Genomic DNA, 25,556 nt, shown 5'->3' with positions numbered 1-25,556 from the left:
GCAAGTCAGTTATATCAACAGGTCATAAGGGTACAGATTAAAGAGAAAAATTAAGTAGAGCACATGATGGGTAGACCAAGTTAAGCTTCTAATATGGATAAGAGACTTAATTACATTGGTTTTTACCAAATCCAAAATTCTATAAAGGAAAAATATCAGGTTCACACTACTGTAAGTAAGCAAAATGTTATATAAACACTATTCAACCTTTTAAATCAGTCAGTGTGGTTTCTGAAAAACTGATCATGTTTTATTAAATTTTTACTTTTTAAGGTATCATGTTATAGGGAAATACTAAGTAACTATATGCATTATTTAAGCAAAAAATAAAATAAGCACTATAGTAAGAAATCACTCTTCTTAAGTTTGTTTTGGCAAAATTGTCAATGTATGCTACATTAACTATGCTAATTTAAAAGGACACTGTCAAAGTGATTTTTCTAAAACATGGCTACATTTTAAATTCCTATTTATTTAAGAAAACAATTTAACTGGCAATGAAAAGGACAACAGCTCTCTAATGAGAGAAGCAGTATTATCATTCCCCTTTGGCAAATAACCAAAGAAACCATAGTTTTGACACATGCAATATCATTTTCCTCTAGAAAGGGAAAGCCAAGCCAAACATTTACAAGTAACTCAGAAATAGCTTTACTTTAAACATAAACAAGCTGGCTCCTTAAATTATACTATAACGCCTAAATTATCTGCAACAGTATGACTATGAAATAGAAAATGAAGCATATCTAAAACATCTAAGAGGCTAGACAGGCAATGGAGTCACTAATCATTTATCAACTGTGTATGAAATGTTAAATTACCAACTTTCAATTGTAACAGAACATTCTATATAATGGGTCATAGGATGATTTAATTGCTATGTTACTATGTCTGGCAAACTGCATTATATAAGCTGGGGTGTTTAACACTGTTAAGCATGAATAATTTCATCATATAGGTAAAAGAATGACTATATATGTTTTGTGTGTGCACATAAACATATTATATTTTAGATTTCATTTAGGTATGGAATTGCTGTAATATGAAACTGCAATGGGTGGACTTGTACGAGTACGTAAGTGTAGCACTTGAATGAACTCTCATGAAATGTCCAAGAGGAGGGAGATGATAAATTATTTACTGTTTTTAGGAGTGGCCATCATTAATGTCCTCTGAAGCAAGGTAAAACAGAGGTACCCCAGACTGGAAATCAGAATGGAGTAAGCAATGCTTATAAACAAAAGAGGAATGAAGATGATCAGTTTTTGGGAAAGAGGCATTTTGCAGGGGACGACTGTAGAGAACAAAATGCTCATGGCCAACCAGTTCCTGAATGCAGGGGGAAGGGTCTCAACAACTAAGAGACAAATGTGAATTTGGAAGAACCGGATAAGGCAAAGGGGGGGTGTGGCGGGCAGGCTTCAAATCTATACCAGACCGTCAGTGACATTTTTATTAGAAAAGGGAACAAAGATTTTATCAAATCTCTTCTCTACTTTTCCTGGATTATTTAGGGCCTACAATTTACTACTTAGAAATTAGTTATTTCTACAAAGCTTTTTTTTTTTTTTAAAAAGTTGTATGTTCTTTTATCTTTCTTCAGCAATTTAGGATTATATGGGGAAATTGCTTGTCAGTTGTCAGAAACAAAAAATGAGTTTATGGGAGTGTTTGGGCTGGAGATTAAAATACTAAACTCCAAAAGGAATGAAAAACTCAAACAGGAAGACTGAAAGACTGAATAGTCTCCATGTTCACTAGAAGTTCCTGTGCCTATTCTTTAGGTAATTTTTTGTTAGACAAACATGGTATCACCCTATTATATTTCATGATAACAAAAAAGCATTCTGAACCTAAGTTTACAGCTGTTTTAGATCATCTCTTTTATAAATACGAATATTAAAAAATGTTCAGGAGGTATTTCCTTAGAAAATTGGCAAATATAGTTAATAAAGATTGGTATGTGTTAGTTTTGCCATTTTTCACACCAGACAAGAATATAATTTAATGTGGTGGGGAAACAGATAAAGGAGTAGGTTTTAAGACTCTAAATGCTAGATAAATTTTAAAAAGCCTCTTGAGGTCTGAATAAATGGCCCCGCCCCTCATAAAGAAAAGGCTGTCAATTGTACCAAGAGAACTAGGGTAAGCTGTTTTTTCCCAGATGTTTCCTGAATACTCTGGAAACTTGAGACTGGTAATACAATGTGTGTCAACAGGGTGACAATGTGGGCCTCTTCTGATTCAGTTCTTCCTCAGCTACAAAACTGGTTTTTGTGGGTAAATTATTTTGTGAAGCTATTTAAAATTTGCATTTCTTAAGTATTATATATGAAACTAGGATATGAGGGAGGAGTCTTTTAAATGAATTTTTAGTGATAAAGGCTAAGCTGTTTAATCTAAAATAAAGAGAAGCATACTAATAGTTTCTTAGGGGCTTCTATTTAGAACATTCCATTATATTTCACTTTTACATATTATACCAAATAAAGACTATAAACAACCACTAGCATTTAATAAGAATAAATCATCTGATGAGCACACAAAGATAACTGGTATTTTAAAACACCATTAACTTAAGATAGCAAAATATTTACTTCCTCAGACATTAATATTACACAGGAGAAAAGGAAGCGCTAGTAAATAGAATATACTGTCCCAAACAAACCTTACTAAAACAAATTACAGTAATGTAATTCTTAAAGCCAGGGGGAAATTTATTATATCTGAGTAAAGGGCTGCTTGAAATGAGTTAAACATTCATAAATGTTGCAGGGGGGGTAGTTTTCTTCTACAAAATTAAATCAATAAAACGGCACCTTATTCCTGTCCTTTCTACACTACAAGCTATTATTGCTTATCTTAATATGAAAACCAAATACATATACCTCATGTCCATTTAGCAGAGTACACTCATCTTAAAAAGAAACTTACCTGATGAACCGAATCCACTGAGGGCGGAGCCTATAGCAGCACCCAAAGAGCTGCTGCTTCCAAAGCCAAGAGATGTACTTCCAGGTTGCCCGGGTCCGTGAGAAAATAAAGAACTGCTCTGGGAGCTATTAGTCAAAGAAGTGCTCCCATAAAATGAATTAGACTGTAGATTAGTGCTTGGCTGCTGCTGCTGCTGCTGCGGTGGTGGCTGAGTGCCAATTGGCCGGAATAGACCATTTGTGCTGCCTGTGAGACTATTTGCAGTTCCTCCAGCTGCTGCTGCCGCTGCTGTAAAATAAATTTCAGACACTTCTTAAAACTACCCAGAAACCCATTTTCTATTTTTAAAATATCTCAAACACCACCAGAAAAACATTATCCCTGAAAACATCAGTTATACTTACCAGCTTGTGCTGCTGCTGAACTAATTAAAACAGGTGTTGGAGCCATTAATCGAACTGGAGCTCCGAGGCCAGTTCTTGCTCCAGGGCCAACCACTAAGGCACCAGTCTGATCATAATAGGCAGTTGGAGCTAGTACTTGATAGCCTAGATAATATTAAAATAATGCTCACAATGAAAACATTTACTATAGAAAACATGTATTTATTCCCCCCCATTTGTGTTTTTAATCAACCAGAAAACACAGCTATTTAAACTTTTAATATAATATCCTTAAATAGTTACCATATAAAAAGCAAACACATCTGAGAAGGTATTACTAAATATACGAAAATGCAATAGAGCATAAGTAAATTTTTTTCTGTAAATTTTAACAGAGATGCCTTTTGCTTATAGACCACAAAATAATGAGGTATATTCCTTGATACAGAAACTACAGGCAATCAAGGGCTGATAGCTGAAAATTATTACCAATTAGTCAGTTCTCCTTGGAGGAGAATGAATAGAAAGACTTGGGGAAGTGAGGAAGAACACTAAGATTTATGATGCAATTGTAGTAAATTTCTAAACCAAGTGCCTCATTACCAACATTCCCTCAGATTTGCATTTGTAAGCATCTCTTTAAAAACTTAAATCATGATATAAACAGATATCTTAAAACTATAAGGTAACAGTCAATTTGTAAAGGTTCTTAAACTAGAATTTGAATAAAATCATGTAGGCATTAGTTTTCTAACAGCCTTGAGCATAAGGCAGGTGACAATTTGCATTATTCAGAACTGCAGAAGTGACGTTTACCTCTTAGTAGCCTTTCTCAGTAGGAATTCCTCATCTGAACCACAGAACAGAAAATGACCATTTTGAACAGAAAACTGACTATTTTGCCAGTTTTCTCAAGGATGTTCCTAACAAGAACCACTCTAGATGCATGGGAGAACAGTTAACTATACAGTGGACACCATAGGGCAACAGGCTTATTCTCTCCCAGAACTCAGGCTGAGAAAGGCTGTCTTAGTAACAAGGACTCAGCCTCAAAAATCTGATGACTATTTGCAAATATGTACTGGCACCCTCAAATACTTTAAAGTTTAAACTCTATCTTTACCACCAAGACCAAAACTTTCACCTGCAGTTATTTTAATTAAATGCAGCAATTCTCTTTCACAATTACAGTTTTATTATAATGGATATGAATTAGAAGGACCAGCCATGTTGAGATTTTAAGCCCTCACCTCGTGGAAAGAACATGATAAATTTCAGAAGATTATTAGATATCTGACTATAAATGTCCAATAGGATATACAAGTCTAGAATTTAGGAGAGAAGTCCAGGCTAGAGTTATAAATCTGAGAGGTCAACATAAGGATAGCATAAACTAAAAAGGATTAAACCACCAAGAAAATAAAAAAAAGGGGCCTAGGGACTGAGGGTATTTCACATAAAGAGGCTGAAGAGATGAGGAACCAGGGAAGAGACTGAGAGGGAATAGCCAGCAAGGAAGAAAGAAAATGGAACAATGTGGTCTGCTGAAGGCCGAACAAAAAAGAATTTGAACGAAGACTGTTCAACTATGTCAAATGTTGCCAAGAGCCATTAAGAGCTGAGAACTTGATCAATGGACTAAGCAACATGGAAGTCATTCTGGTAAGGATGAAAACCAAACTTTGGTGAGTTCAGTAAAGAATGGAAGAACCACAAACAAGTACAGAAATACTTTTGAAGAGTTCTGCTGTAAAAAAGACTGGAAGGGAACTAGAGAAAGGGGGCTGAGAGTAATTTTTTTCTTAACCAGAAAATGTAGTTCATTAGCACAGCATGATACTTACGTGCTTAAAAATTTGTTACTGTGAAATAAAACATAAGTACAGCATAATGACTATAACAAGAAAAGGTGTAACCACCATTAAAGTCAAGAATAGAAAACTGCACAGCACCCCACCTCTGGCATGTCCCAGCTCTATCACATCTTCTCTGTCCCTTTGAACTGCCCATCATTCTGTTTTCCATAAATGCTTCTCTCTAATCGTTTGGTTTGAATTATTTAAAAAATTTTATGTATGATTCATCCATGTGGTTATATACAGACTTTCCTAGTTTCCAATTTCACTACTGCATACCACCTCATTGGGCAAAAAGCACAATGAATTTATCCATTCTGCATTTACACTATTCCTAGTTTAGGGCCACTGCCAAAAGTACTGCCACAAACATGTTTGTACATGTATCCTGGTACATGTATGTATTTCTTTATTCTAAGGTATATATCTAGTAGTAGATACCCTGAGTCACAGGGTATGTATATTTTCAAACTTGTAAATGATGCCAAACTGCCTCCAAAGTGGCTGTGCAAATTTACACTTTTATTACCTTCGTATTAGAGTTCCCACTGCTCTATGACTTTAATGATACTATCAGACTTTAAAAAACTGGCTAATATGGAAGATATGCAAAAGTATTCTCGTGGTTTTGATCTTTCCCCATTACTAAGGAGGCTGAGCATCTTTTCATATGCTAACTGGGCATCTGGATTTCCTTTTGGGAAACAGCTGTTCAAGTCTCTTTCACCCATTTTCCAGTTGGGCTGTCTTTTCTTACTGATTCAAAATCTTTTATGTATGCTAAACCAAAGTTTTCCACTGTTTTAATATACTGCATGTATCTGCTTCCATTCCTAGCCTGACCTTCCATTCTCTTTATGATGACTTTTGAAGCAGTGGATTTAAATTTATTATTTCCTTTATTTTCATAACTTTTTCCTGTATTACCTTCTAACAGCTTTAAAATTCCACTTTTCCTCATTTACATCTAAAATCCAAATGGAGTCAATTACTGGATATACGGTAAGGCAGGGGTTCAATCTGTTGCCCAAATATATCAATTTTCTTAATTTCATCTTATTTACAAAACAAGTCATTTCTCCCTACAGTTTCGTGCTGTTTTCTTTGCTATTAATTAGGTGCCCATTTCTTTCAGGATCTCACTTCGGAGGTATCTATTCTGTCTCACTGGTCTGTTTCTCTCTTCATACAATTCAACTATGGCTTTAGAGTAAATCTTACCTTAGGGTGTAAGTCAGAATAGAGTAAGTCCTCCTACTTTTTCTTTTTAAGAGTGTTTTGGTTAATCTTGATTCTTTGCATTTTCATTAAATTTTATTATCAGTTTTCAAAAAGAACCACAGAAAGAATCCATTAGTATTTTTGATTGGGAATACACTGAAACTATAGGTTAACACGGGGAGAACTGGCATGTTTAATAATCTTCTTCAAAATTTTTCATTTCAAAACATTACGTTGTTGACTAATAGAAAAAAAATTTAACTTGGTTTTTATACCCCAAAACCTGAACAAAAAAAATTAATCCTAATACTTTATACGCAGATTCAGTTAATATACAACTATATTTTCTGCAAATGACAGTCCTGTTTCTTCCTTTATAGAACTTTTTCATTTTATTAGAATTTCCTTCATGTTATAGCACTGGCTAGGATCTTTAATATAATGTTGAAGAGAAATAACATTAGTAGAAATGCTTGTTTTATTTCTAGTGTTAAAGGGAAAACTTTCAGTATTTCCTATGGAAGCTTGTCATTCATTTGTTTGAGGTGGTGGTGAGGGGGGTAATCTCCCCCTAGCATATTTAAGAAGTTCTTCTGGTTCATATTTGTTAAAGAGAGCTTTGTTCAAAAAGTCAACATATAAATTTATTATGCTTTTCTTGCATCTTTTGGTAAGTTCTCATGATTATTCTCTTTTATTTTTTTAATGTAGCAAATTATGCTGTGTGACTTACTAATGTTCACCTTGCGTTCTTGGGATTAAATCAACTTGTACGTTATATATTATCTTGCTTTATATTGCCAGATCTGGTTTGCTAATATTTAACTCAGGATTTCTAAATCCAGTTTTCTTTTCTCTGTCTTTGATGGGTTTTAATATGAAGATTATGCTTACAGCATGAAATGACTTGAAGTACACCCTCCTTTTCTATTCTCTAGAATTTTAAAAACTGGAATTGTTAGAATTAGTTCTTCCTTAAATGACCAGTATCATTCACCTCTGAAGTTGTGTTGGCCCGGAATTTTCTTAGAAGATTTTTGATTACTCAGTTGATTTAATGGTAATGGACTTCAGATTTTCTAAATATCCCTGAGTCTATTTGGTAACATTTTCCTAGTCATTTTCCACTTTCTTAAAATGAGGCTGGTTCCTAATATCCTATTATGATTATTTTATTTTTTCTGATATTGGTATTTATGTCTTATCCCTTTATCTTTTTTTGGATGAGCCTCTCAGAAGTTTATCAATCTCATTAGCCTTTTCAAAGAAGTAACTTATGGGATAATTTGACCTTTTTACTGTATGTTTGTTGCCTACTTCATCCACATCAGTTCTATCTTTACTATTTGGCTTCTTGCTACAATTCTTTGGGCTTATTATCTTCCCTTTATAGTTCCCAGATAGAAACTTATTTTCTAGTGTATGCATTCAAGCTTATGTATTTCTCATCTATGTTTGTTTTAGGTGTAGTCCTCAAGTTTAAATATATAGCATTTTCATAATCATTCAGTTTAAAAGTTTCTACTTTCTATTGTATACTTACTGTATACTTCTACTGTATACCTTTATACTTAGAGAACTTGACAAGACACAAGGGATTAAAAAAGAAGACAGTCCCCACATTCAAGAATTATATAATTTACAGAGAAGGTAATGAAATATATTCTTAATTCTAAGATGCCATTTATTTTTAGACATGACATTAATGTAATAACTTTCCTTAGGGAAAGATACAAAATTCTTCCACTTTAAGATACTTCTCACCTCCAAATATGGTAAAATAAGTAAACTGAGAAAACAAACCAAAAAATTGATAAATGAAATGCAAGGCAGACAAAAGTACTAAAAAAAAAACAACATGTTGCAAATTATGTGCCATAAGAATGGCAGGAGAAATAATTATTAATGAACAAGCAATGGGAAAGATTAGGGAAGGCTTCATGGAAAGGATGCTGTGAGGAGGAAAGTTAATCATAAAGCATTTATAAAACGAGGCCTTAAAAAGGAAAATGTAAAATTATATACCCCAGTTTCGCTGAAAATTTATAAAAAGGTATTCTAAGCTAAAAACATTAGCTAGGGCCAGAGGCCCAGAAGTACAAGTATGTTAGTGGAACAGTATGTGATCTAGTGTGTTAAAGCACACGACTGCGGGACACTGATTAGATTAAAAGGGAGCTTGGAGCTAGATGAATGAAAATGTTAAGAATCGAAATGGTATAAACTAATCTGTATTTCTGAAAGGCAACTGAAAGGAGAATAAAAAGAGGAAATAAACAAAAGGTTTGAGGCAGACACAGTTGTAGAAGGATATGGGAGAATCTTAACAAGAAAAGCAGAGATGAAAAGAAATGAATATGAGACAGAATAATCAAGAATTGGCAAATTACTGAATGTGGAGCATAAAAGAAAACCAAAAGTTTAAGATGACTCTGAGAGTGAAGCCAAAAATTTCTAGTTCAAGGGGACAGCGGAGTTAATAGTGAAATAGGGTAAACGACAAGATAAGCAAATTTGGGAGACATGAGTTCATTTTTGGACATTTTCAGTGTAAGGAGTAGCTGGGGGGGAGGGTATAGCTCAAGTGGTAGAGTGCATGCTTAGCATGCACAAGGTCCTGGGTTCAATCCCCAGTACCTTCTCTAAAAATAAATAAACCTAATTACCTCCCTCTGCCTCCCAAAAAAGAATTACGAGGAGTAGCTGGATCATATAAATAATATCCTGTACAAAGGTAGAAATGTGTTAGGTGTTCAGAAAAGAACCCAAGATGCAGATGGAAACTCACTGGTTTACTGGCACAAGGATGACAGGTGAAAAGATCAAAGTAGGTAAGACTCTCCCACAGAAAAAGTGTAAAGTATTTCTATTTTTTCCAATATCGAAAGTGAAGTTCAGAGAGGTGACACAACTAAGTGGTAGAGCAATAATGGCAGCTCTGACTCCAAGGCATCTAGTCACTAAGCCACATTGTCTTTTATGTTAAAATGATATAAAGAAGAAAGGGAGATTGACAAAAAGCAGTAAGATGGGAAAGTGAGGAAAGTAAAATATCACACAAATGGAGCAGAGAGGAGGTGCAGAAAGCTGACATATTCACTATGGTGTAATGCAACAAAGAACTGAGAAAAATAAGGATGGAGGAGAGGAAGTCATACTTTGGCAATTGTTCCTGAGTTACATTAGAGCTACTGAAAAGGAATCATGGAGGCAGGGCTTAAAACAAGTACGGAGAACATAAAATTTGAAAGGTAGTCCAGAAGGAGAGTATAAGACAGAGAAAGCTTTTTAGAATAAAGAGGCAGACTAGCACAGTAGTTGTAGGAAATGAGGTGGGTGAGGGACAAAGGCTAAAAATATGAGACCAAAAAAAACCAGATGGCATATATGATCAAGCAGAAGGACTAAAAGTCTATAATCAATATAGTATGAGGACCAGGGATTCGATGGATGAAAAGTGAAGACAGAAGGTGGACAAGCAAAAGACCGTATGAGTCTTGAAGAAACAAACATCAATTTTCTTAACTGAGGCTCTTGTATTAGCACACTAAGCTTTATAACAATGTAACTATTTGAATAAGGGATTATTTCATAATAGTCCTAGGCAGAATTAAGTACAGAAGGTATGAGAGAAAAGTTTTACAGTGAGGGAATCATATGAACAGTTAAAAAGTCACTTAGGGATATAAATATTAATACCAGGAAAGCCCCTTTTATGAGAATGATTTTTATATTTATATTTGTAAAGAGACTAGAGTTGTGGCTGAGGTGAGATAAAATAATCCGTTCTTTTTTCCTAAAAGTTTTACCTGTTTTTAATTTTCTCATCACTCCAATGATAGTCAATTGTTTTTAGACAAATATAGTGTAAAAAGTAGTTTTCTTTTAGGATTACCAACATAGAGTTCACTTATGAACAAAACAAACAAAAATAAAGAATTTTCTCAGAGAATGGAGAGACATGAACATAAAAATAAATTTTGAGAAGACCAGAGTTGATAAAAATCAATAGCAAAATACCTCAATATCTTTAGTAAGTAAGAACATGAGCTGAATGTGAAGAAAGGAAACAAAGGCATTTATAGGAAATGGGTTATAGAACCAGCGCCAAGAGTCTAGAAAGATGAAGTAATAGTGAAAAGGAATAGCAAATATATACAGTAGCAATGTCCTACTTAGAATCTAGTGAGACAGGACTGTTACATGCTGTGACTGTTTGCCCTTTTCTGCTTATAGCTAAACCCCAAAAGGGACCCAGAGTAGTCTCAGAGGTGGCTTTCATAAGCTCCCAGCTCAATTCATTTTAGCCCTGTTTCATGTCCCTCCATGTGTCTACAACTTCAACTTTATAGTCCATTTCTCAAAGGGCTGCTTTTGCCAGGGTCTCTAATGTATATTTGCTATTGGACTGTAGCTTCCATGAAGCAAGTATATAGCTGGGGTGAAAAAAAAAAATGAGAATGACCCCATTCTACCATCATCTATACTTTGGGGACGGCAATGTTAACATCTTTTCATTCAGCAGGCTAGACAAGATGATAAACCCAGACCTTAGAATTTCAGAGAACAGAATCAATGTAATTGATAGAGAAATCCTCCAATTAACACACAGAAACATTCAGCAGCATGTAAAGAAACCCTCAGTCATGTAAGTCAGGACCCTTTCTAATACATCAAATTTCCTAAATGATCTGAATAGAAAATTTAACTACAGTACAATTAAGTGGAAACTACAGCACGTATTTCATTAATAAGCACAGCCGACTCTGGAACAATGCAGGAGTTAGGGGCACTGACCCTCTGTGCAGTCTACTGAAAATCTGCATATTACTTTACAGTCAACCCTCCATATCCGCTATTCTGCATCTGCCAAATTGAACCAACCACAGATTGTGTTGTATTTACTGAAAAAGATCTGCATGTAAGTGGATCCATGCAGTTCAAATCAGTGTTCTTCATGGGTCAGTTGTAATCTATATAGTTACAGCAGTAACTACTCATACACTAAAAGTGAAAAAATAGCATATTTAAAAGAAAAGGTGAACCTTCAGGAGTGGAGAGAACTAGGAACAGAATGGGAAGTGATGCATTACCTACTGATATTCAAATGTAGCCTTTAAATCTCACTTTAAAAACGTAACAAGTGCTGCTTTATTAGCTTAAGAAAACACCTTCTTTCCACCTTCCACTATTGTTAAAGTAATAAGTTTGTATTTAGTTTCATACAAATTTACTCCACAAAAAATGTATTCTGTTGGTCTTTTCTAAAAGTTGTAATGTGGCAATGGGCCAAAAATTTTTGTAAACACTGATGCCATTAGGTTACAAACACCAATACCATAAGATACTATAAATGTGCTAAATAAGACTAAACAATGTTCTAAGTGGAAAACGTTAGCTGCACATTTTTCAGTGTTAACTAAATGACTGTTCTTATATGGCAGAAATGGCAAATAGTTTTTGTCCTACAAGCCACCAAGTGGTTTTATTTCTTGAAGCACTGCATTAAGAATTCTGGGGTACATTCCACTGTAAAGATGCTATGATTTATGTCATGAACAGACTAAGAAAAAATGGTTTTGAGAATTCTAATACATATCTGCCATCCCTATCAAGTCTCACAAATTGATTCCAACTACTGGCATCTGAGTTCTAAACAATTTATTGTAATATATTTTAAAGACATTTCTTGATTTTTCTCCCTCTTCAGTGTGAAAATCTACATTAAACATTGAAGTTTAAAATCTATTCAAATTTCCACAACTAACCAACTGTATACCTGGCATGCCGGTAGCAAGACCCTGACCAAAAGCCAAAGTTGGATTTGCTGCTGCAAGTGATTCAGCTTGCTGCCCTTGCTGGCCCTGACTGGGAGTAAGAGGGCGCTGACCTGCTCCAGCACGGAGAACCTACAAAGAACAAATGATTTCCTTAATGAAATTATAAAATAAAAGATAAATAAATTTATCTTGGATAACTTTGTATATATCACAAATCACCTTTGGATATTCTCTGAACATATTTACATCCAATGAAACATTAGTCTAGCATAAAAAAATACAAAATACTTAACATCAGAAATACAATCACTGGCTCTTGACACCTAGAACAATCTATTAAAACACATGGACATTCTAAAAGGTCTTTGGAAAAATTTCTAGTATTTGTACTCTTTAACTTTAACTTACCAAAGTAGTATTAAAATGAGAGATTTATTTGAGGGAGAGGGTGGTATCGAAAATCTTAGATGAAGACAACAATTTTTAATTTTATTATTTTCTAAAACTGAAAACTGAAACATGGGGAGCTTAAGGGAGTATATCAAGTATGATTATTCGATTAGTCTGTTATGAGATTGTGATGCAGAATGAAAACTTCAAATTGAACCAAAATTTCAGAATTCAGTAACTTTAATAAAAGTAACTTTAAAAGCTACTCTTTACTGTAAAACCTCAGGGTGAAAAAGGGAACACAAAATTTTATTTAAAAAAAGCGAAAACTCTTACGGCTGGTCTAATTTTACTTCTTTGTAATCCATGGCTATTGTAGTGATTATACACAAGCATGATACACATTAATTTCACAAAGGTAAATATTTAAACAATTCAGGACAAGGGGCATTCATTTTAAGTCCATCTATGTAAGTATCACACAGAGGTATGTGTAATGTTCAGGTAGTGTGCTATTTTTGTTTGCCTGAAGAAGGTATAGATTAGAAAAGAATTTATTAAATGATGCTGTGGTATAACCTACAAGCACTGACTCAAAGGACGGCTTTAACAGACATCAGTATAGTTTAGAAGAAAATCAACTGCCAAGTAACAAAACACTATACTTGTCATTAAGTTGCTTCTTTGGTATAAATATGATAAATCTGACAATCAGAATTAATTTTTCTTTTACATTTATTTTTAAAAATAGTTTCAGGAAAGTGGCTGGAATTTAAAGTATTCAGTAATCTTTTTGGGGGTCAGAAATTTATTAATATTTAAAATAGTAATTTAAATACCCAGAAGAAAATGAAGAGACAATTACTGTAACAGGAACATTATTAGCACATTTTAAGAAGTGATGAAAAGAAAGTTAATAATCTGTTAGAGATTTCAGTAACAGAAATGTAGAAGTGGAATACAACCAAATCTTTAAGTTCATATAGCTACAATTAGAAAAATAACCAAACCATGTAAACAATTCTTGTGTACCAACTAAATGACAGGTACTATATTACATACTGAGGAAAGTGAAAACCAAAAACCGAAACCAAAACCAAAACCAAAACCAGCCCACAGATCTTGAATGCAAGGAGCTCATACAATTTCAAAGACTCTCCAGGTATTATTTAATGAAGGCAGGCCTATACCTGTTGCTGTCCAGGCTGAGCTTGTGATGCTGCTTGCTGATTTGCTGTGTTGTTTGCCGCAGCTGCAGCTTGCTGCTGAAATAAATTGGCTGGATACACCCCCCACGGAACACCGTAATACTGAGGTGGAACCACTGCCGGACCTAAACCCCACACCACACCCCACCCCCCCAAAAAAAGAAAAAAGTCACTACATCTTACAGATAAAGTCAGTTACCACTAGATTATAAAAAGGGAAAGACATAAGACTTAGAACAGATGTCCTTATATTCCTCTATCCACATACAACTGCTTTCCCCTTTCTCTTTGTTTTATTAGGGAGAAAGTTTCATTCATATATGTATTATTAAAAGAGAAAGAACTCAGGAATGACAGCAGTGGCCTTAACGGAGAGATGGGACACTAAACTCAAGAAGATCAATGAACTGACAGGACACTTAACCATCTACTCAGCACTTACTGAACACTAGAATGTATAGGTTTGACACTGGCAAACAGGAAAGTAAGACACCATAAAACTGTACGATTTCCTACACTCAATTCATCACTTTCTTTAAAAAGGGTATTTTCTTATTGAAAACTAAATACTTTTAGCTTTTAATCTGTAATCTATATAACATAACTAGGGAACATTCTGGTACCAAGCTTGCTACAACTATTTCTGAATGGTAAACCTTAATTTAAAAATATTCTTCATATCTGAAATAGTTATAATTCTCACATAGCAATTGAGAATCACATGAAAACAAATAACACATCAATGTTCGTGTGGTTAGGAAAATGGAACTAGTGAGTTAAGACAAGAAAAAACTATGTAATATAATCACAGAGAGACACAGACATAAAAATGCGAACCAGGAAAAACAGCATGAATTCTTGCTCAATTCCACCTTATTCAAGATAAAATTTGATTCCTGGACAGTATGTAACATCATGCAAAATAAGCCTCACCATTAAACTAATGATTAAGATGTTATGATTCCAGACTGATAAAACAAAAACTTCCTAAATTCCACTTATATGATTTTAGTGTATCTAATTTGAAAAATCAAACTCTTTTGGTTGCACTTTGTTTTGGAAAAAAATAAAGTCCAATATAATTGACTAAATGACTAAAATGAAAAGCTCTAAAAAATTTAAAGGTAAAATATATTTCTAAAGACAGTTTAAGTACAATCTACAATGAGGACTGTTAAATACAGAAAAGGATTTATGAAGAAAGAATACACTGTCAAAATAAGACAAAATAAAAGAATCAGACATCTATCTCATAGTACAAAACAGTAGCCAGAAGTCACTTGTGACTAAACAATTAAAAGTTGGACAGCCTGAATTGAGATATGCTGTTATGTATGTAATTCACCCAGAATTCTGAAGACTTAGCATTAAAAAAAAAACTAAAATACCAATTAGTAATTTAAAAAAAATACTGACTACATTATATACTGGGCTAAATCAAACATAACGTTAAATTAATTTCATCTGTTTTTTTACTTTTATAATGTGGTTACTAGAATAATCTAAATTACATTATCTGGCTCACGTTCTATTTCTATTGGACAGTGATGATCTTAGAAAGCCTCAGTAAGTCCAGAATGCCTAGAATGCTTATCTCAAAACTAATGACCCCTTAAAGTTGCTTCTTTCAGTTCCAGACGTTAATGACTTTCCATATGCATGTATGGTATATCAGCATTTTACATATTAACATCCAGTTAAACGGTACCAGGAAAGCTCACACCTTATGTAATCACATGCAGATCTATACCAAAAACTACTGAATGTGACAGGTTAGTTTTAGTCTGCTAAGATATCAAATAAGAATTTGAAATTAATGTTTTTTTCACTTCTTAAAATAACGTCTTGAGTACAAAACACACACACACACACACACACACACACACACAAACGGCTAAGACTAATTCTTCTGCAGTCATGATAACAGTTACCAGAAGTGGATTTAAAATCATCTAATAGATCAATGATAAATCAGTGAACTTATTTCTGAAAGTAAAAAAATCAATGGAAGCTTAAAGTTATGAAAGTCAATCAGCCATCAATCCAGTGAACATACTTCTGTGATTGACATCTCCCTGTTTCTGCCTTGGTAACCAACATAAACTATGTCTAAGACTAATTCATTCTTGTCTCTGTAACTAACTCAATCTAAAACAACCTTCCCTCAACATCCTATAGAAGATGAGCAAATCACTTCACTCATTACGACTGTGCCTAACCAGTACACAACTCTCCCTTACATAAGAAATAAATACAGCTTTGGTTTAAAGAAAATTTTTTTTCCAGCTTCACTGTGACACAATTGACATGTGACACTGTATACATTTGGTTTTTATTTCAGATTTTGGATGGTGCTGTCAGGCTTTGACAGTTATTAATAAGTTCTTTCCAATGCCATCCCACCTTTTTATCCCTCAGCTTGCTTGTACACTTTAACATTGTTAATTAAACTTTACTTTTTAGATACTCATTCTCTCAAGATTTGCTGAATCTCTTTACCTTGTATTATCCCTGGCCTGGGTATTTATAGCACCTACCCCCAGTTTATTTACTGAGAAGTAACTTTACTTTGCATTGTCTCTGTGGGTAATGGGATTGATCCCAAGAATAAAGATTTGTGGTTGGTAATACAAGATTTCTGAAACTACAAAACTGAAATGTAAACCAACTATGTGCAGGAGGGATAAAAGTGTTATCAGACTTAGGTTTTCTCCTGTAGCATTATAGTTAAAAAATAAACTAGCTCTCTGGAAACTTCAGCTCATTCTGGATAAATGTTTCCATTTTCTGTAGGAACTTCAACCTGCTCAATTAGACAAAAATTAAGTTTATCCCCAAACTAAAACTAAATCCATAACAAGCAACAAGGATGAACAGTAAGTTACCTGCTAATGTTGCTGCTGCAGCCAATCCTGCTGCAGTATATGGATCAGTCCCTGGAGGAGCAGCACTAATAATGTATGGATTTGGCACAAATGCAGCTGGAGCAAGGCCTGCTGAGAATACACCAGCTGTGTTTTAAAAGGGGAGAAATAATAAATAAAAACATATGTATGATTTTCTTCATAAGGTTAAAATAAAAAAACCAAAAACATTTATATTCTAAAACTGGGGGTAGGGGAAGGGGAAAGTGTGTATCATGGTTCAAATTCTTATTAACTAACTGACCTGGGGCATGTAACACAACCTGACTCTAAGATTCTTCATTTATGAAACAGGTGTATCACCAATGACTTTTGTTAGAATTAAATGTAAATGACTGTACAGTACTAGCACATAACAGGCACACAATAAATGTTCAGAGCTAGAACTACTATTGTTCAGTAGTAATTTTTCATTCAATCTTTATTAAAGTACACTATGAGCAAGGGATTCAAGTGAGGAAGACAGATATAACCTGCCCTCATAAATCACTCCACCTAGTCAGAAAAACAAGTAAAACTGGCAATCAGAATATAGTAAGGGCTATGAGCACAGAGAGGAGGGGCATCCAATGAGCTTTGGAAGTGGTGGGTAGGATGGAGTGGGGTTGTAGTGTATGAGATAAAATTGGAGTTATAATCAGAATGAAGACTCATGAAGAGCTTCTTGAGTCATGCTAAGTGGTTTGTACTTTACCCTGAAAGTAAAACAATGAAGAGTTTTAAGCAGAAGAGTAAGCAGAATATGTGAGCCTAACATATGACAATATAGATTTAGTAAAGGCTAAGAAATTTTTTTAAATATTCATTTGCAGTACTTATTAAAAAGAGAGGAAAACTGCTAGCATTGAGCAAGAATCGGTACGTATACCTTTTACCCTACGGTACTAAAAAATTACTTTGAAAGTGTACTGCCAGAATTTCCTCTTCTGGAAAATAACTGTGATAAGTACAACGCAAGGAAGTAACTAAAATGTGTTTAAAGTTAAAGAAGCTCAAAAATACTCAGGTTTAAAAGATGGTGAGGGGTTTTGGGCATAAAAGCAGGTGGACATAAAGCAACTTTTGAAAAAAGTATTCAAAAGGACCATTTATCTTAAAGTCTAGGCCTTAAAATCAAGACATACAAACTCATTTCTAACTATATTATGTCGGCTTTCATATTTTTTGACTGTGAGCCACAATGTGAAATGTATTTCATATGAACCTAGTATCCATATACACACATAAGCCACAAACAAAAATCTCAAAATATTTATCCTTACAAAATTTCAATCCACTCCATTTTCTACTTAATTTTTCTCTTCATTAATTTCTAAATTATTGGGGGGAAGGTGTGGCTCAGAGGTAGAGCACGTGCTTATTTAGCATGCACGAGGTCCTGGGGGTTCAATCCCCAGCACCTCCATTAAGAAATAAATAAATAAACCTAATCACCCCACCACCACCAAAAAAGAAAATAAAAAATTTAAATAAATAAAGTTCTGAATTATTCTAAAAAATACTGGCCACAACTCACAACACTGATTTCATGCCCAGGCACAACAAAACCATTGGAAAAATCTGCTTTTTTAATAAAAAAAAGTAAGAACTAAAGAGGGTTCAAACAAAATCCTTGCACTACTTAAAAATCCATTTGCTCAAAGCTGCATTCTTAGCTATGCCCTATGTCAAAGGTTTCAAGATTTCCCTCTGTTTCCTCTATCATGATTATCTCTAAGACAAGAATAGAGAAAGATGTATTGATATCCATGTTCTACTCCTATCACTACAAATCGAAAAGTCAGGACCTAGTTTTATATTCTATATTTTTATGATTAAAAAAGACTGCTTTTAAAAACACAAATACTATTGAAGTATATAAAGTGGAAAGCCAAAGTTCTCATATAATCTTTACTGACAGCAGGCTTACATATAACCTTTAAACTTTTTTTCAATTTTAGAAAAGATCTTAATATAGCTCTCTCCGTATTTACATTACAAATCAGGTAAAACGTAGCAAGGTTTCAAATACTTGAAATACAAAGAATTAGTCTGAGCTAATGGATATATATTAAACCTTCTATCGAAAATAATGAAGAAAAACTTATTTAAGCCCACGTTTCACTCAGAAATATTTACAACAGATTAGACACCAAACAATGTTAGTGTGTATATGCATAAATACGTATATTTTGCACGTATATACACATGTTTGAATCTACATGTTTATATATGTACATATGTATAAATACATCTCCTTCTAAATTAAAAAAATATTTTTTAATATATATACACAAACACACACTCATACATTTTACATTCTAGGGTATAAAGGTACTTTAATATGCTTTTTTCACTTGTCAATTAACCAGAGATTCCTTTCTATGTCAATAGCTATCTATCTAGTTCATTCTTTTTAATAGCTGCACAGTATGTATTCTACCATACAAAAGGAACATGATTTAACCAGTCTACTACAGATACATATTTAGATGATTCACAACCTTTTGCTATAAGTAAATAATGCTATTATTCCTTAATTAACAGATCCCTGCATTATCATCATATCCTTATGAAAATTCATTTGAATGACAAATACATATATATAAATTCTTGACCCACATTTCCAGATTACCCTCCAGGAAAAGTTGTACCAATTTATATTCTCATTATGAGTATATGAGAATACCATTCACATTCCTACCAAGGTAGGACATTATCAAACATTTTAAATAGTTGTCAATGTGGGGTAAAATAAAGCACTAACAAATTTTTTACTTTAATCTATGGTTTTCTGGCTATCGAAGAGACAAAACATATCAAGTATTTTCTACCTTTATTTTTCTCATTAAAACTTTTAATCCACCAGGAATAGAACCCAATTATCTCCAACCTATTTTCCAAAGATATTCTTTTACAATTAATTTGATTAATCACTAATTTGATCAAGATCAAAATCATCCTACCACTGCACCCCAAACACATGACCACCCACTTCAGACTTTTTGTCTACAGATCTATCTGTATATTTTGACACCAGTGCCACACTATTTTCAGCACTTTAACAGTTGTTTTAAAATACAGTTGGGTAAATCCCTCTCTCACTTCAGTGTTCTATTTGTTTTCTGGTTTCACTTTTCTGAAACAAAGATCAAAAACAAACTTTCAAATTCCACCCCCTCCCAAAAAAATCTGTTGGGATTCTAATCAATACATTAAGTCCATAATGTAATTCAGGAAAAACTTGACATCTTTATAATATTGAGTTTCCCCCAACCACAAAAGGTATGTGTCCTCATTTATATAACTTTTCAGAAAAAGTTTTCAGTTTTCTTTACATATGCCTCGCACATCTTTATTAACTCCTTACTCCACAGCTTCTAATACATCCTGATTACTGTGAGTATATTTCTGTGTTATGAGAGTTCCAGTTTCATCTTCCAGTTCATTATATCTAGGTAATAGCTAGTTAATTATGCAGCCCACCTATGTCTTTTTATTTATAAGATTCTGAAATGATCCGTTTTCACACTGTTTTGTTGTTCTAAAACCTCTGATCTTTGATGGCTTTAGTCCTTTATCTGTTAATATTCTAAACATACATTTTAAAGTTCTCAGAGCTTCAAAGTTCTCTTATTTCTACATCTTGAGCATAAACTCTTATTTGTTGTAAGACTGTCTTTTGATTGCTTTTTGTTTGCACTGTAATTTGTTTAAAACACTATCTTAAATGAGAGATTCTCTTACACTTACTCATTACAACTACCACTACACACCATAAGGTCAAGTCTCTAAACCAAGTCTTTATCAGTGGCCTGGGGGTCTAACCCTCCAACCCCAATCCCGACAATGTGCAGGTCCTCTATTTATCCCGCTTGCAGCCCTCTGCAGGCCACGTGGTTCATTTCTAATTTACTCCTATGGATCACCTCTCAATTTCTCGTGCTGTTAAAATTCCCCACCCATCAAAACAACCCTGCCTTTTCCTTTTCTCTCTCTCCCCATTTTGAAAGTGGATGTGTATTTCAAAACACAAATCATAGTATCTGTCTATAATCTCCTTCTGGCCCAGCCCATGAACCAAGTCTAGCCTACTACCTATTTTTGTATGAACTAGCTAAGAACAATTTAAACATTTTTAAATGGTTGAAAATAATAATAATTTGTAACAAATGAAAATTATACAAAATTAAATTACAGTGTCCCCCAGTAAAGCTTTATAGAACACAGTCATATTCACGTATGTACTGCCTAAGACCACTTTGTGGTATAACAGCAGGGTTGAATAGTTGTAACTGAAACCATACAGCTTGCAAAAATTTAAAACATTTGCTATTTGGGACTTTACAGAAAAAGTTTGTCAACCCCCATTCTAGAATATGTACTATCCACTATGGTAATTACTACCACATACAACTATTTAAAATGTGACTAGTCTAAACTGAAATCTGCTGAAAGTGGGAAAATGCACATCTGATTTTAAAGACTTTATATGAACATAATGTAAAATTTCTTATTAGTAAGTTTTATATTGGTTATATTTGAAATGATATTTTGGATATAACTGGTTAAATAAAGTATGTGGCTACTAAAGAATTTAAAATTCTATGCTGCGCAATATTGCAATTGGACAGTGATCTTCTAAATGAACTATCAGCCAGTCAAGAGGTGACTTGGCAAACTTGGATAAAAGGACTGATAATCAATAATAAGTATGTTTAATTGTGGAACAAAGATGAAAAGATGGGATCAATTTTGGTAAACTGTGCTTTCTAAAAAATATTTTCATTTTATTCAGGTTTTCAAAATTTAGTTGTGTAATTTTCCAGATGGCTTCACAAAGAAGTTCTGAGTTCTGCCAAATCTTTAAAGATCATGTAAGTCCAATGTAATTTAAAATACTTCTAAGGCATTAAAAAAGGGAACATTTCTAAATTATTTTTATGAAGTATACTGGTATCAAAATCTGACAAAAAATGCAAAAATGAACACACACAAACATAAAGACTAATTTCACTTATACGTAAGTGAAAAATCCTAAATAAAACATCAGCAAATTAAAAGAGCTCATTAAATAATTATACACAATTCTTTTAAATTCTAAGAATGCAGGTATGATTCGATTATTTAGAAAATCATTCATAAAATTTAGTAAATACTAATAAAGGGCTTTCATAGGTACCAATTTAAAGACATAAAGACAGGAAGGCATTTACAATGACTGCAAAAGATAAAATACCAAAGAACAAACTTATCAAGAAATATGCAAACTTACAAGAAAATCTTAAAGCACTTACGAACAACACAAAGCAGACTTGAACAAAAGTAAAGATATATGAGGTCCTGTATAAGAATACTTAATGTCATAAAGATGTCAACTTTCCTGAGTTAATTTAAAATTTTAACCTGATCTGTGAATAAGAGGATTCTAAAGTTCATATGAAAAAGCATCTAAGAATAAAAGATTTAAAACTCCCAAAAGAAGAGTAATAATGGATATCCTAGTCTTCCACATATAAAACACACCGTAAGAGCTCAAAAAATAAAAGGTATTATACTGGCCCATGGGTAGACAGAAATCAGTCCATCTCTAACAATGAGAAAGAAGGACTATGTCTAGGGATAAAGTTGGGGGAAAGAGGGAAAAACAGGTCCACAGTGCATGCTGCTATTAGAAGTCATCTAGAAATGTTGTGGTCATCTTTGATTAAAACTGAAAATTTGGGACCTAGGAAGCTTCTTGGATTGAGAAAGAACAACACAAAGTTAAAAGAATAGAACCAACTTAGTATATTTTTCCAGTGCCACAATCCCCACCCTGATGTTGAGAGTATTCACAACTTCTCCAACTAGGAAATCAAGGTCAGCCAAAATCAGGTGTAAAAATGGTTACATGAATTTACACACATGATAAAATGACATAAATCTATACACATTTATCAATGTCACAGACCTGGCTTTAGTACCGTACAATAACTATGTAAGATATAGCCACTGAGGGAAAACTAAGTGGGGAATCTCTTTGTACTCTCCTTGCAACTTCATGTAGTATCAGTATTTTTCAAAATAACAAGTTAAAAAACAAACAAAATACCCCAACCTCGGACACACAGTACTAATGCCTGAGCTCTAGCAGTAACAAATAGGTAATTGCAATAATTCACATTATAGTAAAGACTAAAAGTCAAAGACCAAATAGCTTAATGAAATATAAGGAAGAAAATATTTAAATATTTTCTTGGGATTCCTACTTACAAACCATTTTAAAAATAAACATCCTGACTTGATAATGAACACCCATAACTACATCTAAATTTCCAAGTGTGTTACTCTCTTAACTTCCTCACAGTGAGGAAAAAAAACTTATGTGCTGACTGCTTTCAAAAAGTTATAGATTTTTATTTCACCAAAGATACAAGAAAAATTAAACAGTTCTTCCCTAGTTAATCTTTACTCTTGCCATGTAATCTACTGCTATTTGATCTTAATGAGATGTTTCAAAACGTAATGAAATAACACCATTCAGTAAATGAAAATGAAACATTCTAAATACTGTAACAAGATTTTCTAACAATGTAATTAAAATGGTAACTTATAAAGACTCACCTATATGTGGCTGCTGAGCTGTGGCTAATGCATATTGCTGCTGTTGAGCTGCAGTTAACTGCTGAACTGTTAGTGCATTAGTCCTCTGAAAGAGCTATTAAGAAAAATATTCAACACAAAGATTAGTCTCAAAGCATTTCATTTCTGTTTAGAAAGCTGAGAAAAGAATATTTAAAATATTTATTTCAATCACTTTTCTCAAATACAAGGACGTTTTATTCAATGAAGCAGTAGGTGTTCAAGTATACCCCTATGATTCATGTCAATGCCGTAACAGCACTTTAGGCTAACCAGTACACATTTAAGAGGAACTTCTTTAAAGGATGGACATGCTTTACCTGCTGTTGGGAACTGTAGTCAAAAAGGCCTACAGTAGCTCCTGAAGAGTCCATTGGTACCTGATTACCAGGATAGTCAAACTGTAAGGAATCTAGACCAACTTGTTCCATGGCATCCAGATTCTGAGTTTCCGGATTTGAAAATTCTTCAACAAGTGGTTTATTAGCTGTAGGATTAGGAAGAGGCCCCAATCCTTCTGGGGGATTAGCTGGGCCCAAGCGCTCAACTACTTCAGTTGGAGAGGCTTGACGACTTCCAGGAGTACGACTATATAAAGAAAACAGAAAGGCATGGTGAATAAAAGTACCAAGTCAGTCAAAGTGAAATGGGAAAATAGGAAAATCATGGAAAACAAATGGTTGTAAAATACAAAGGGCAAATCAGGTACCCAAGGTCCCTAGTCATTTCACTTTATCATTTTTTTTTCTGTCTAATCTAGCTTCCTCTTAAGAACATAGTTTCATTTTTTAAAAATATTATTAGTGACCACTGCCGCCAATTTGAACAGTATAATTCAATCTTACAGATAAGAAAATTGGCCAATATCACAATTTAGGCTTAGACTACCTGAAACTTTCTTCTCAAATCAGACAATATGAATGGTAGGTTATGACTAGCAAAATATCAAGAGACAAATATGGGAACGCTCAAAATCAAAACCCATCTACCATACTCCCATCTTGCCCACCAGCAAATAATTGCTCTAACATCTTGCTGAATATTTCAGGAAAAAAAGTGACCACGAACAATCATTAAGGGCATAAAATATAGGATGTAACAGAAAAGGGTGGTAAACCAAGACAAAAAGCTGACTCCTGACTCTTATCTTTTCAATGAAAAGTATAATTATACACGTAAAGAAAGCAACTTTCTCTACTGACTAGCCTTCTTAATTTTCCCAAGAAATTTATTAACATTAGACTAAATTTAAACATTCACTCTTCTCTTTTTATCAACACCCTTCATGGTCTATATTTTATTTTCACCTTATTTCTAGACATAATTGATCCTCATTTACATTCTCTTTTCTTCTACAGAAATATAAGATCCTTTCCCTTACAAGAAATAAGTATGTTTTGAGGAACCATGAGTTCATAATATACTCAAATATAAGTACATTAAATAAATGGCAATAACTACTTTACCTGGCTTTCAATGCCAGCTGTTACACCTACATAACTCTGCCCGCAACTTCAGGTGCTTCACATAGGGATACATTTGCTAACATGTATAGAGCATTTTACAAAGCAATTACTTCATTATAAAAACTGTTTTCTAGATATTTAGGTGGACTTATAGTTTATTTAAAAACCAATCACTGTCTTTGTAAAATCAGAACAAGTTTCAAACTCCTTTCTCCCTTTATCCATACCTAATTTTTCATGTGACTATTCCAAAGGCTTATTTTTCACTTAGAATATATGGGAAGAATAAAACTGAAGGATCTTCTTTAAAATCACCCAATTAAAAACAAAAACCAGTCTGATATAGTTATTTCATTCCTTTTAGTTCTACTCCAGTAATGCATGTATGTTGATAATGTATCAGTTAATATATGTAATAATGGTGTGCTAGCACAGTCACCCTATGACCACACCTATTAGTTTGAAATGTTTTTATATTGTTGAAGACAACGCTGTAACTAAAATTAATTTAGAAACAATTTTAAAATATATACTCCAAACTTAACAATAAAATCAGAATGCTATTGAATGTAAAGTTCATATTAATATGCAGAAGTATAGCCCTTCATACAAAACAATTCTAATACAGCAAAAAGTAGAGGATATAATAGAAAAGACATTATGCTATCAGTGGTGCTATTTTCTTGCTATAGTTAACGGTGTATTAACACTTCAATTATAAATGTATACACTGAAGGGTTTATAATTAACTCAGTTTTAAATGCATACTCTAAACTAAAACATAGATTAAG

The 25,556-nt window shown here is 33.5% G+C and overlaps 1 protein-coding gene across 7 annotated transcripts in view; it reads right to left on the bottom strand.

The window, feature by feature from the left end:
• The window catches only part of PUM2 (pumilio RNA binding family member 2), an 83,889-nt gene that overhangs the window by 27,143 nt on the left and 31,190 nt on the right, over window positions 1–25,556 (bottom strand). For all 7 annotated transcript variants that reach the window (XM_072938162.1, XM_072938157.1, XM_072938161.1 and 4 more), the window contains 7 exons: window positions 23,620–23,887; window positions 23,282–23,375; window positions 16,658–16,783; window positions 13,755–13,897; window positions 12,174–12,303; window positions 3,339–3,482; window positions 2,935–3,222 (listed from right to left, as the gene is read on the bottom strand). In XM_072938162.1, coding sequence (XP_072794263.1) covers window positions 2,935–3,222; window positions 3,339–3,482; window positions 12,174–12,303; window positions 13,755–13,897; window positions 16,658–16,783; window positions 23,282–23,375; window positions 23,620–23,887 — 1,193 coding nt within the window. The remainder of the gene's footprint in view (window positions 1–2,934; window positions 3,223–3,338; window positions 3,483–12,173; window positions 12,304–13,754; window positions 13,898–16,657; window positions 16,784–23,281; window positions 23,376–23,619; window positions 23,888–25,556) is intronic.

This window comes from Vicugna pacos, chromosome 15, assembly GCF_048564905.1.
Source record: "Vicugna pacos chromosome 15, VicPac4, whole genome shotgun sequence".
Classification (NCBI taxonomy): Eukaryota; Metazoa; Chordata; class Mammalia; order Artiodactyla; family Camelidae; genus Vicugna; species Vicugna pacos.
This window is presented reverse-complemented; position numbering and strand designations above follow the sequence as displayed.